This window comes from Canis lupus, chromosome 11, assembly GCF_011100685.1.
Source record: "Canis lupus familiaris isolate Mischka breed German Shepherd chromosome 11, alternate assembly UU_Cfam_GSD_1.0, whole genome shotgun sequence".
Classification (NCBI taxonomy): Eukaryota; Metazoa; Chordata; class Mammalia; order Carnivora; family Canidae; genus Canis; species Canis lupus.
This window is the reverse complement of record NC_049232.1, coordinates 6,420,957-6,435,194: the sequence shown is the minus strand read 5'-3', so window position 1 is coordinate 6,435,194 and position 14,238 is coordinate 6,420,957. Positions and strand designations below refer to the sequence as shown.

The 14,238-nt window shown below is 43.1% G+C and overlaps 1 protein-coding gene across 6 annotated transcripts in view; it reads left to right on the top strand.

Annotated features, from left to right (window-relative positions):
* Positions 1-14,238, top strand: part of SEMA6A (semaphorin 6A) — a 126,803-nt gene that overhangs the window by 79,065 nt on the left and 33,500 nt on the right. For all 6 annotated transcript variants that reach the window (XM_038551863.1, XM_038551862.1, XM_038551858.1 and 3 more), the window contains exons 7-14: positions 964-1,054; positions 4,040-4,159; positions 4,847-4,935; positions 5,803-6,020; positions 9,344-9,475; positions 11,720-11,875; positions 13,304-13,480; positions 14,033-14,173. In XM_038551863.1, coding sequence (XP_038407791.1) covers positions 964-1,054; positions 4,040-4,159; positions 4,847-4,935; positions 5,803-6,020; positions 9,344-9,475; positions 11,720-11,875; positions 13,304-13,480; positions 14,033-14,173 — 1,124 coding nt within the window. The remainder of the gene's footprint in view (positions 1-963; positions 1,055-4,039; positions 4,160-4,846; positions 4,936-5,802; positions 6,021-9,343; positions 9,476-11,719; positions 11,876-13,303; positions 13,481-14,032; positions 14,174-14,238) is intronic.

The following is a 14,238-nucleotide window of genomic DNA, read 5'->3' as shown; positions in this document are numbered from 1 at the left end:
GGTGACCATGACTGAGCTTCTAGTTGGTTGCTGCCACTTGGGTACAAAAGGCATGAATTGACTTTTCCACTTGCTCGGAAATAAGAAACCAGGTTTCATTTGCAATCTCCTTGTGTTAAAATAGAACTCAGTTTTTCTTTTCTTTTCTCTCCCTTCCTGTCCCCACCCCTGCCCCGCCCTTTCTTTCTTTCCATACTAAGATGGCCAAACAAAACTCACTGACAGACCAGTTATAACCTCCAGCATGCAGGAACAAGGCCTGGGGTGAGCACACAAATGGATGTCAAATGGCAGCCCCACTCCTGACTGCCTTTGACTTGTGTGAGCCCCTCACCTTCTGAACCTCTCCTTCCGATCTACATGATGGGAGGCTAGGACATGTTTCTGAAGTTGGTGCAATAGGGCCACCTAAGCTCTGCTTGCCTCAATGTTTTTGCACCTCTGCTGATGCCATACTATCCTGCCAGCTAACCAGAGGGAGAATTCCAGTGTCTACTATTGGGATTTAACCCACAAAGGCAGGTTCCTTAGGCAAAACAAAGCCAAAGACTGAGATCATTCTCTACAGAGCTCATGACTCAACATTTAATTCAGAGGCAGTGGCAGAGGAAGGGAGGAAGTCTTCCCAATGATTGCCTTAAAATTTCCTTTTCCAAAGACAAGATGCTTATTTCTAGGCCATTCCAAAAGGATAGGCAAATCTATTTACTATAATGGTTAAGAGTGAAGCAAACAGGCCTGAATCTCAGACTCTCCTAGCTATAGAACCTCGGACAAAGGAGTTATTCTCTCCAAAGCTCAGTTTCCCCGTCTGAAACCAATGGATGTATCTCAGAGGGTATTTGAGGATTACCTGCACTACACGTATGAATTACTTCACACACTAAGTGCTTTATAAGTATTAGTTGCTATGACTACTGTTGGTTGTTATTGTTCCTAATTAAGTCCTATTGTTTCATTTAGATGGATACTCTGGAACCTTTTGGGGATGAATTTAGTGGAATGGCCAGATGCCCTTATGATGCCAAACATGCCAACGTTGCACTGTTTGCAGGTAAACCAGCCGATTTCTCGTCGTTGCATTTGCTCTCTCATGCCCGTTACTGAGAATCTGCTCTGGAGGATTCAGAGTCACACTTGTACTCCGAGTCTCTGGTGAATACTGTAATTAAGAATGCCTCTTCCATTTGAAAGTCACATGGAAATTGTACACTTGCTTCATATAAGGAGTCTCTGCCACACGGAACTGGTGCCTGTGTGCCTTAGAAGAGGATACAGCTTCGCACTGAATGCGTGGCATGTCCGTTTAGGGCATGTTGGGTTCGAATAATAGAAGATTCTTCCTTGAACCACCCATGTAGATTGATGGTTCAAGGTAGGATTGACTTTAGGAGTCGTGTGATTCAGAGACTCCTCTGTACCATCATCTAGGACAGAGGGCCTCTTCACTTCTCTGCTCTCTTTCAGTTCTCTCTCTAAGAGGGACTGGCTACTCTCATAGACACAGGGTGCCTGCCAGCTCCAGTTAAGGCTACATGTGCTCTTGTCCACATATAGATGAGGAAAGGGAGGAGACAAAGTAAAGCTGCAGGAAGATCTCTACGTAGTGAGGCCACATGCCTATGAGTTTCTAGCAGACATCTCAATCATCATTTACCTGATTGGGGTGCATGCTTCTCTCTAATGGAAAGATAATACTGGGGGGTGAAGCTGATAGGTTTAGGTTGATGTGTACTCCTCATCCCCCCCCTTCCTTCTTCTGGCAAATAAGCCATCATCTTCAGATTGGGATTCGTGTGTGTGTGTGTGTGTGTGTGTGTGTTTTAATTAGGAATTTATTTAGGAATTCACTGCCAGCTGTGTGGAGGTGGGTGTGGGGAGAAGTGTTGGTATAATAGTGATTGTTACAGCATGCAATAAAGCAGTTAGCTATAATTTCTATCACAACAGCTAAAAACTGGCACATCCCAGCTTGATGAGGAACTTTAGGGCTTTGATTATGAAACAAGATTAGCTCTCTGAACCTTGTTCTCAGGGCCATGCATTTGTGAGCCTGGATCTGCAGTCCCAGATTGGAGAAATGTCTTGAGCCAAGAAGGGTTCCTCAGGTTCTCCCCAGCCCCCAAAGTTAGAGCACAGTATCGTAAAACACAATCTTATACACCTGCCAGTCAGCATGAGCAGGAGCAAAGCCAATGCTAAGAGGACCTGAGTGCACAACTTCTACTACAGCACCGTCCTGACACTTGAACCCACTGGTACCATGGAGGATGTGGGCTACAGTGGAAAAGTTTACTGTCAACTAAAGAGAGGACTGTTGCAGCCTGAGGTACAAACGGGAGAGAGAGTCTCATAGTATTAGCTCAGGCCACCAACCTTCCAGGAGCTTCTCAGAGCAAGCCCTGTGAGACAATACTGTGAATACCTCTCCACCTCCCCCTACAGGGATACTGGAGAGTTTTTCATTGGACTGTTTGAAATCCTACAAAAGCTCAGCCCTTATTAATAGAAGATCCTTGTTGGAGCTAAATGTTTGTCATATTAGCAAGAGTAGCAGAATAGTGCTCTGTTTTATTAAGTGAAAGTTCTGGTGAGATACCCAATGTCATATACAAAACAAAAGGCATAATAGAAAGTGGATGGGAGGAAAACACACACACACTTGTGTGTGTGTGGACTTGTGTCCACCCCACGTCTAATGGACACACACACACACACACAGAACCATCCCACTGCCCCCCCCACTAGCCGAGCAGCATCACCCCCCAATATTACTAAAGATTGATTCTTTAAGAAAAGCTGTGATTGTAGATATGTGTTTAGCAATAGATAGGTCTGCCATCTGTAGTTCGAATCTAACCAGTCAACCTTTATTGATATATGGCTGTGAATAATGCAGATATCAAGACAGCTCTAACTTGAACCTCAGCAAGTTTTAGTTATTTTTAGCCCAAAAAGCATACATCCAGAACTTTTCATAGATATGTTTGGATAAACTTTTCTAAAAAATTATTATGCTTATCCCACCAGTGGATGGGCTGAAATAGTACTGTAGTGTACATAAGCCAATTTGACATACAACCGATGGAGGTATGTAACCACTAAAAATGAACCAAGGAAGTATTTTTTATTTTGAACAAAATTACTGTTTCTGTTTCACATACTGCATAGATTTTACTATTCCAGAAGATCCTATTTGATTATTTGTATGCAGGATGTTTATCAATCGAAGAAAACACCCAAAGTGTTAGGGATTAATCTTCAATGTTCTTCATTCTCTTTTGCCTTAAATAGCTCCCCAACAGCAGGAATTCTCAAACAAAGGCCAGACTGAACAGTGTCACCCCTTTCCCTTTTCTCCTTGCTTTGGCATTTTGAGTGTCAGAGTGTTTTTAGTTTATGACTTTGAAACACTGAAGCAGTTATTTCTTCTTTAAGTACACTGACAGAGCTCAGTGGCTCTCATGACTGATGGAAAGAGAAGAGAAGCAAGTGATTCTCACAATCAAAGCAGCAATTTAGTCAAGTTGTTTTTGTTTTGTTTTGTTTTGCCTATGAAACCCCTTTCTCTGACTCTCCTCACCTGCCCAGGCTAAGGACTCCATCACTTGTGCTCATACTTAGAATTTCTGGTGATATAATCAGTTCCTGTCTTTCCCTGGGCTCTCACCTAATCCAGTTTGCCACAGCGTGGTGGCAGTAGCAGTGTGCAAAGGGCCTTGGCCTTGAAATTCCAGCCAAGGTCCATCTAATCAAGTGAAGCAAACAGCATTTTTCATTTGCCCAGTTCCCTGAGCTGCCGCTGCTTAAAAATTGCCATGCAATTTAAAAATGAAAAATGTTTCATCTCTCAAGATCCTAATTTAAAATGGTTAGGAATGTGGGCCAAGTATTTTCCCAGTGACTCTTGGATTTTTCCCAGTTGTCCTATCTCATTTGCCTGAAGTAGGAAAGCAATCCAGGGGATGTCTCTATTCCCCCACGCCCACTGCCTTGCCTTGCTCCCACCCTGTTCATCTCTTTTCTTTTTTCTTCTAAGATGGAAAACTGTACTCAGCCACAGTGACTGACTTCCTTGCCATCGATGCGGTCATTTACCGGAGTCTTGGAGACAGCCCAACCCTACGGACTGTCAAGCATGATTCCAAGTGGTTGAAAGGTGAACAAACAATTAAGAGAGGGGAGGGGGGTAAGGAGATGTGTATCTTGAGGAAGATTAAGAGTCTGGGCAGACCAGACTATAGTTTCATTTTAGTAATGGCTTCTGACAGACAGGAAGGTGGAAATGGCATCTTTTGCCTCAACTGATTTATTTACCTCCCCCCTTTCACTTCCCATGGGTTTCTGGAGAACTAACACAACTACCGATACCACTACAGCAGAATACACTACATTCATCTTCCCTGCCTGAAGCTCTCGTTCCAGAGCCTGACATGCCAAGAACTGAACATTTCTTTCATGGAGGGGAAGAGGGGACTGGAAGTGGGGGGGAGCAGGAAAAAAGCTATTCACGACCCCATAGGAGTCAGGGTTCACAAGGGGGAGATGCATACCAAACCTTTTCTGTAATACGGTCATTCTGTTGGAGAAAATAAAATTACAGATACATGAAAATTCATTTATTCTTCATTGTTCATTGCAACCACTTCTGAAAGACAGACTGTATAGGCTTGAACGCCTTCTGGAATCATCAGCACTTGCAGGTGTGGTCATTAGAAATGGTTTGTGTCCACCCCATGTCTAATGTACCTACACTTTTAATTAATATCATGTCTCTGGTTGCAACTGATTTGAAGTTCTTTTCACTCTGTGATGTGTCCCCAATTAAAGTGCCGTTTGCCCACAGAACCGTACTTTGTCCAAGCAGTGGATTACGGAGACTATATCTACTTCTTCTTCAGGGAGATAGCAGTGGAGTACAACACCATGGGAAAGGTAAGAGGGGTGGACGTTTCACTTGGAGCAATGTCGTTATGAATGACCTTGACAGAAGAACTATAAGTCTAGCCACAAGGTCATCATTTTGAGAAGATTTCTGCCAAAAACTGGTGGCCATGAGCACTGTGCTGCCTCAGAGCCCTGTGAGCTTTTGCAGAACAATCCTAGACCCCAGGGAACCTCTGACATGTTTCTACTGAAAATGTAATGACAGAGGTTTGTTTGGTTGATTTCATACTGAGTTTCAAGTATCTTGAGATGTGGTTTCCAGATATACTCATTGTTGGTTTTTTTCCTCTCTTTTTAATTCAGTTTTTTTCATGGAAGGAGCATAAATATGCAGTACCTTTGAGCAAACTGAGAGTCTTGATTGTCTTTATTGCAAAAAGCGATACCACACTTAACGGGATGTCCACTTCAGTTATTTTTACCAGAGTGGATCAAGGTCACAAAGTTGGAGGGCACAAATTCATTGTCAGGGTGGCTTGCAGGGTTAGAAGAATTCAGAGTATGAGATTCGGGCCCAGAGGCAGCCAGTGAGGATGGCAGAGATGGCGCATACAAAGTGTGCTTTTGTTTGAGGAAATAAAAAGCTAAGCAGTCTGTATGGAAATGAGTTTATCTGGCTGGGAGCTGATCCCCTGAAGGATTTATGGCTCTGTATTAAATGCCACAGCCTTATCTTTCAAAACATGCTGTTCCAATGAGTCTCCCCCCACCCCCGCCTCTTTTTTTTTTTTTTTTTTTGCTACTAATTTTAGAAACATGGGATTAAATGAAGCACCTTGTTGTTGTATTTCTGTTTCTACGAAGATCTCTCAAAGTGAGCGTATTTCATTTTCCCTGTGTGTCTTTCTTCCGCAGGTAGTCTTCCCGAGAGTGGCTCAGGTTTGTAAGAATGACATGGGAGGGTCTCAGAGAGTCCTGGAAAAACAGTGGACGTCTTTCCTAAAGGCTCGCCTGAACTGCTCAGTTCCTGGAGACTCTCATTTTTATTTCAACATCCTCCAGGCGGTCACAGATGTGATTCACATCAATGGCCGTGATGTTGTCCTGGCAACCTTTTCCACACCTTATAACAGGTAACCATGCCCTAGCTGTGCTGACCTCGCTGGGCTTTCCCAGCTTCCTTTGCCCAAGGGATTCTCTCCTAATACGCAAGATTTACAACTAATGCAAAAAAACCTGCTGCTAGCTATTTGTGGCTAAAAAGCACTTAACACTGCCATTTCATCAACAAATTAACAATCGGTTTTAAGCATTATTAGATTAGGATTTTAGGGGGATGTAATCAGATAAATTATAACAATATCTGCTATTTATATGCCTGGCGTGTGAACATGTCTTGTGTGTTATTTCTAAATCTCTCCAGTAATATTGAAAACTGTTGCCCTCTTTTTATACTTAAGAAAACTAAACTCATTTATAGTACCTGGTCCAGCCAGTCAGGAGACGGAAGAGGCACGGTTAGAACTCAAGAGTGCTTCTCCTTCCTCGTCAAGGTCATCTGGCGTTCTGTTTGTCTTTTACTATTTCTTTGACTGGATCTACAACTTTTGAAGTAAAAGCACTGAACATTTATTTAGAGGCTACAGGGTGAAATGTAGGGTTCAGATGGTGCAAGTCCACGGTGCATCCCACCGGAGGGGCCTGGAGCCAGGACCCCCCTACCACCACTGACTCTGGGGGGGCCTGCATGAGGATGTAGAAGTTGTTGAATGCTGAACCTAGAAATCTGAGTGTCAGCCTGTTCATTCCTCTGCTTGTGTTTATTTAAACAAAGACTGAGTAACCAAATGACATACTAAAAGTCGTTTCTGGAGCAGCAGAAATGTGTGGAGATTGAAAAATAAGAGGAAGGCAGGCATTAAATTCCCCAGTACTGAGCTTCCCTAAACTCAGTGTAATTGGACATGGTCATGAAATCTAAAAACATATACTTCATTCTTATTCTTGGGGAGAACTTTGGGTGTTCTATATTCTCTTCCTCTGGGCATACACTGTTTGGGTCTGGATTATACTTTTTATCAAGACTTTTACAAACCCCATGAGCATCTAGATGACAGGCACCTGCGTGATGAGAGTGGAAGATACCCGTAGAAAGAAATGCTTAAGATGCAGGGAGAGTCTGAAACAGAACACGGCCAAAGGAGGCACTAACGTTCCTCAGTTATCTGGAGGACAGGAGTCAAGAGCTCTCCACTAAAGATACGTGAAAATATGAATCCATGTTGCAACAAGAAGTATTCAGTCCCATCTAAGTGGGCTTTAACCATCCGCAGGGATTTTCAGCCTTGAGAATAGAAAAGATACAAAAATCCAGGCCGTGACTGTTCATACTTTGGAACCCAAGTATCTAGGATTGTTTAAAAAGAATACTGTCTTGGTACATGGGAATGCAGGGCTAGAAGAATTTCAGGATACAGTTCTAGTTTGTTTTGGGGAAAGTGGTTTGAGGATGAGTTGCTCTGTAATTACAAGACAGTAGTAGATTCTTGTACATTATAATCTTTTCTTGAATATTCTAGATACTCTTTTCTTAAGAGATCCCTAGGAAGCACCCAATTAGTACATGCTGAGGCAGTCTCAGGAATCTTATTTGTTCAGTAAAATCAGAAAATGATGAAAATGCACATAACCCATTTTCATCTATAAATTAGAGTCCATCTCTGGTTTTACTGGCTCTGGTTTCATCTTTAACACCTCATCCTCTATACATGTGTCTTGAGCTGAGAGCCTATGTTATTTATTGAGCATTTACTGCTGGAGATTAGGGATTCCATAAATATATGCTGAAGGAACAGAAGGTGGGAAGAAAGGATGGATGAAGGAAAGATGAACAGAAGGTGGGAGGGAGTAAAGGAAGGAAGGAAGAAGAAAGGATTTCACAAGTGATTCTGACCTTGGGAAGATTATCAAACTCTACAGTGACTTTAGTTATTATGAGGTGCCTCATAAAATACTTTAGTATCTATCCTATTTGTCATAATATTTAAAGCAAATATGCATACCTGTTACTTTTAGGAAAGGGAGATGTGAAGAGAGTCTTTGCTAGGCTCTGAGATTCCAAAACCAACAGGGATCACTGTCTTATCTATTCAATTCCTTGCACAATGTATACATAGTCTACATATTTGAAAATTCATCCCGCCACCTTGTTTTAAACGAGCTTTCTAATCCTCTCCCTAATTCTTGCTTTATTAGTAATACTTCACTAACTGTGTTATGAAATTAAAGATGGCATAAAATTCCCCTCATCACTTATGAAGTGATTTCCATATCCTTTCAATGTTTGCAAAATCAATACTAAATCATCTCTCTGCCCTGGACGATGTTGACATGCTGCAAAGTGCCCCTTCCTTGCCCTGGATGCTCCTGCCCATGCAATGGCCCACTACCTCAAAGCCTGGTGAAAACTCTTGGCCAGACAGTGCCCGCAGTTTATATGATCAAAATCAAAGAACAACCATACTTAGAAACAAACATGGGTTCTAAGAGTGAACCCAGATGAATGAATAATTCATGCTTTCTCTCCACTGATGAAAATAAAAATCCCAAAGTCCTTCCATGAGTACCAGAGAAGGATGTAATTACAGAGATTACCACTATTATTATTATTTAGCACTTAATAGGGCACTTTATTTACAAAATGTTGGTACTTTAGAGATTTAAGTTGTTTAGTCTGATGCAAATAAATAGGATATAATAATTGAAATGGGCTGTGAGGAACCTAAAACAAGCGTGCTTTTCCCGATGCGTGCACTCTCACTTCCAGAGTCCCGGCTGGAGAAACCAAATCCAAGGAAGCAATATAGGAACACTTTTACTTCGAATGTGCACCAGTATTAGAGATGGCAAAATGTTTTCCAAAGATTGTATCTTTGGGTTAGTGACTGAAAATTCAAGGAGTTTATGAACATTCTAAACCACTAATTATAAACAAATGCGGTTCCAAAGGCAACAGAAACACGAAGAGGTTTTTTTATCTATGACTTTGCTATTAAGCAGTCCTTTCTTTAAATCCACTGACGTAGGGACACCTGGGTGGCTCAGTGGTTGGGTGTCTGCCTTTGGCTCAGGGCGTAATCCTGGAGTCTCAGGATCAAGTCCCACATCGGGCTCCCCTCCAGGAGCCTGCTTCTCCCTTTGCCTGCATCTCTGCCTCTCTCTGTGTCTCATGAATAAATAATTTAAATTAAAAAATAAATAAATAAAACCACTGATGCAAACGTGAGTCAGAGAAACATTCACTGGAATATACTAGGATCCCTTACATCTATAGAGATCAGGGTGTGAACTTTAAGTTTCCAAAGCCCCTAATAGGAAAGTTGCTTTGGAGTGTGTTTTCCAAGCTGCATACCTAGTAACTTCTGTGACAGTAACACTGTGAAATGTTATGTCCTAGCATCCCTGGATCTGCGGTCTGTGCCTATGACATGCTTGACATTGCCAATGTTTTCACTGGGAGGTTCAAAGAACAGAAGTCTCCAGATTCCACTTGGACACCAGTTCCTGATGAACGAGTGCCCAAGCCCAGGTATGTGTAAATATTTATATGGCTATTCTGAACCGTGAGAAATGAGCAGCTTGGTCCTCTGATGGTAACGTATTAAAGAACTGCACACCAGCACCTTCCACGGGGCCACAGAGATACAAATCCTGGAACAACAGAAAGCCCTATGAGGCCATTTGCCTTCATCCCCTTAACCAAAACTCAGAGTTACCTATAGTTCTATTCAAAACAATGACACTCTAGTCTTCTACTTACCTCCATCCCAGGGGCTTGGCCAACGTAATCATAGGAAGATGGGAAGCATCTTGTCCAGCCCTGCTGGTGTTTAGTTGAGAAAACAGAGGCCCGGAGAGTGAGAATGTGTATTGTGGAAGTTTGGAGACTTGAATAGATTATTTCCACTGCTCCACCCTGCTTCCCCGTCCCTCATACAGAGACCCATGTCCTTATACCCTAATAAAATGTGAAATATAAATGGTGATCCCTGGATTCTGTAACCAGGATGGATCAGAGCTGGGTCCAGGACTCCAGGGTGGGGGCAGGTAGAGACCAATGGGCACAGTGAACCATCAAGTTTTCTCTACTCTACCAAATTTTAGTCTGTTGTGGATCCAGACAGGGTCCACATCCTTCTACCAACATGTGCCCCAGAATCGCTTTCATGGGAAACCGGCTGTCCCAGGACAATGCAGAGACCTCTTGGTCCTGTGTGACCTCCATGAAATCTTCACACTAAACCAGCAAATTCATTCTCTTTCAGTGGGACAGAATGAAACTCCCCCCACCCCCGTCCCTGTGCCTGCCCTCCTCATGTGGCATGCACTGTGTACTCCCACTAGAGCCCTTGCCATTGAAGTGCTATGGAAACCTCCCTGTGGGGCCAGCTTCCTCCACTGCATTTGTGGACTTCTGCAAAGAAGCCCAATATCTTAACTTTTTGGTCTCCAACCTCCTCCTCCAACCCCCAGTCCCCCACACAAAACAGCCCAGTTTGTTTAACTGAACTGACTTCGATAATGTGAACCACTGTATCCGGGGTGGGCAGCGGGTGGGGGGGAGCCTCTATGGTTCATCCGTCTTCATTATCTGAATTATCTGCTGTGTGTATATACTCTGCTACTCACGGAGAGCAGACTAGGTGCAAAAAAGCACACTATGGCAACCTCAGAGAGGGTCTTTACAAGTCACTACCTGGAAATGTTAACTACTTTTTAGAATAGCGGGAAGGGAGTTAAGCTTGAGGAATGGAGTTCAGGGCGTACTTACAGCACATGTCTCCCTTGCTGTGTAAAGACATGTGTCCATCAGCTATCCCCATGACACATACTTTGACTTTTTTTTTTTTTTTTTTGTACATACTTTGACTTTCTAATAGTGGTAACATGTTTCTCTCCATCCTTCCACATGCTTCCTCATTCCTCTCACCAACATTAGGAGGCTTTCATGGAGCTGGCTTGTTTCATGCCATAGAGTGATGTGTATGTGAGGCCAGACCATGCCAGTGTTAGCAGGGTCCAGTTTACTCTCCTGGACCAGCAGGCAGGGCCGGGGTGTGCACAGGATTGTTGTCGATGTTGCCGTGAGCTGACCTTACTAGACTGTCCCTTGACTCCTGAAACCATAGAACTGTTTGTAGAAATGAATTTCCACTGTCATTGTTCAGAAATAAAGAAATGACCTTTGTGGAGAGACTCTTCAGTGTAATTGGCCTTTCATACCTGCCCAAATCAAAGAAAAACAAAAACAATAAAAATGAAACCCATCGGTTCTCTGACCCCCAGGTAATAAGAGATGGTTACAGTGAGTCTTGCTGGTATATGGACTGGCTCGTGGCTTTCTGAACGCCTTTGTTTTCTGCATTTGTGCAAAAGTTAGCTGCGTTCTCTCCTTTTGCACAGCAAATGCCTCGAGAGACTTCTAGCAGGGTTTGTGGACAGGTAGAGTAGACTCTGGCACCTGTGCAAAGCACATACTTCGCCACTTATTTTAAGCTCCGTCACTGTTTATGGGTTTTGTTTGTGCTTCTGGGCGGAAGCCAAGCTGCCCCCGGCTGAGGCTGAAATGCCCTGGCTGGAGCTTCTTTATGGAATGAGGAGTCGGCTGGGAGAAAAGCTAAGCATATTTTGTTTGGTGGCATTCTGCATTGTTCAACTTCCTCTTCTCAGCCTACGGTATATTTTCCCTCCTGCCAGATGCTTAGGGAAGCAGTTCGTTCAAAGAACTTGCCAGAAGGCATGAAAAAAGCTCCTTCGCTTTGTTTCTTTTTAGGCCAGGTTGCTGTGCTGGCTCGTCGTCCTTAGAAAAATACACAACCTCCAATGAGTTTCCTGATGATACCCTGAACTTCATCAAAACACACCCACTCATGGATGAGGCTGTGCCTTCTGTCATCAACAGGCCATGGTTCCTCAGGACGATGGTCAGGTGGGTGTCAAGCAAATCACGTCCTAAATGGATTTTTCCCCACTCCATCTCAATGCTCACAGAACCTATCAGTGGATTGTGATTTAAAATGTCACAAACATCTTCTGTTATCCTGGGCATTGAGTCAGCTATGAAATGCTGGCCAGTTGGGTGCCTGCCACAAAACCCCCATAACCACATTCCCAGTGAGAAGAGTTCTGATATTTTCAGGCTAATTGGACACATGCCAATAATTAGAGGTAACGAAGATAATCTCCTTCCGGTTTAGAGTCTTCTATAGAAAAGCAGTGAAGGAGAACCAATCGATGGATTTGGATACCTGTTTGGTTGGATATGGTTGCAGAAACATGCTCCAGATTCCATCCAAGCACACCCCTGGGTTGTTGGTTGTCAAACAAACCAGGGATGAATGCAACATTTGCATAAGTATGCTAGTGTGAAGGATTCATACTGTACCATTTGTAATCTGCTGGGATGGCCAGAAGAGAAGGGATAATTGATTAGAAATTTGTGATAGCACTAACTACTCCTTCTTGTATTTATTTAGAGCTTATTTCCAAACAATTCAACGGGATTTCCCAAGTACCCTCCTATTGCAGTAATCATCAAACAAAATGTTATTCAACTTTACCACCATTTTTAAGCGGTGACTTTATTGGAAGATCTTAAAGTACTATAATGGCTCTTACCCATAAGATGGAAACTGTGGTATATAACTTGTAGGATGGTCCATGTTTTCTGGTTTCTGCCAAGGTGCTTGGCACAGACAAGGCATTCGTGGAGTGGTGAACAGCTGAGAGATACCCGAGAAAGATGATGCCCAATAGAACTTATCGTAGGCATGTGACAAGACTGCTGCCCTTCGTCTATGGCTCTAAATGGACCTCGTTTGGCTTGCACATCCTCCTATTTATCAAGAGGCTATCAGCACTCCACCTTCCCATCCTTCAGTACTCTCAGCCCCTCTATATTCACTTGGAAAGCTTTCCAATCTGACATTTTTTTGACGAGGCTTTGCGCCTCAGAGGAAGAGTACAGAAAACTGGTAGCTGCTGCTTTTCTTTTCAATGTTAAGTGAAATATTAAATGAGTTCAGTTAGTGTTTCTTCTCCTCTTCCTGGGAGACCTCAGCCTTTCCTTGCTGCTCATGGAAGAGATCATTGCTGAGTGGTTTCAGATGGTTATGGCTGTCTATTTGTTATGTGACTTGGCCTCCACAAATACATACCTCCTTTCCTCCCCTTGGAGCCATACTAATGCTCTGCATGTGGAAATGAAGGACCAGAACAGCTTGAGAACATTATCTATATGCATATATTTTTCTTGAAGTTATTACTAGAGAGCTATGTCACAATGTTTGAAGTGGAAAAGGGGACCCTTTAATGACAGACCAACAAAGAGATAAAAACTGTGATCCTGTCATTTTAGATACCGCCTGACCAAAATTGCGGTGGACACTGCTGCTGGGCCATATCAGAATCACACTGTGGTTTTCCTGGGATCAGAGAAGGGAATCATCTTGAAGTTCTTGGCCAGGATAGGAAACAGTGGTTTCCTAAATGACAGCCTTTTCCTGGAGGAGATGAGCGTTTATAATCCAGAAAAGTACGTAGAATATTTGGCTGTTTCTTAGTAATTATTTGTTGTTATGATCCTTTTCATTCAGAGAAAATCTGATGACAGCAGACTTCAGTTTCAGGCATTTTTAGGTGACTTTTAACATTATTTGTAAAAAAATTTTAATATATAAAAGGCATTATGTTCTGCTCGACAATAATGTGTGTGCTTATATAGATACACACATGTGGGGGAGTGGAGGACACCTTAGAGGATGTCTCATCTTTAGTGAGATGAGATTAAGCTATCCTCTCATGGGGGATGCCTGGGTGGCTCAGGGGTTGCGCATCTGCCTTAGGCTCAGGTTATGATCCCGGAGTCAGGGGATTGAGTCCCACATCAGGCTCCCCACCGGAAACCTGCTCTCCCATTGCCTATGTCTCTGCCTTTCTCTATGTGTCTCTTATGAATAAATAAATAAAATATTTTTTAAAAAGCTATCACCTCGTGGGCTGGAAGGCAGGGTGGGAGGAGGTGGCAGGAAAGTGAGAACAGACTCTAGAGAGACTATGAATGCTATTACCCTGCCTTATAAATTAGGTGCAGCTATGATGGAGTAGAGGACAAGAGGATTATGGGCATGCAACTGGACAAAGCAAGCAGCTCTCTGTATGTTGCATTCTCCACCTGCGTGATAAAGCTTCCCCTTGGCCGGTGTGAACGACACGGGAAGTGTAAAAAGTATGTATTTGGCCTCACTGAACATTAGGAAGTCCCCACTGCTTAGAAAGGAGTCCTGGGTAGCT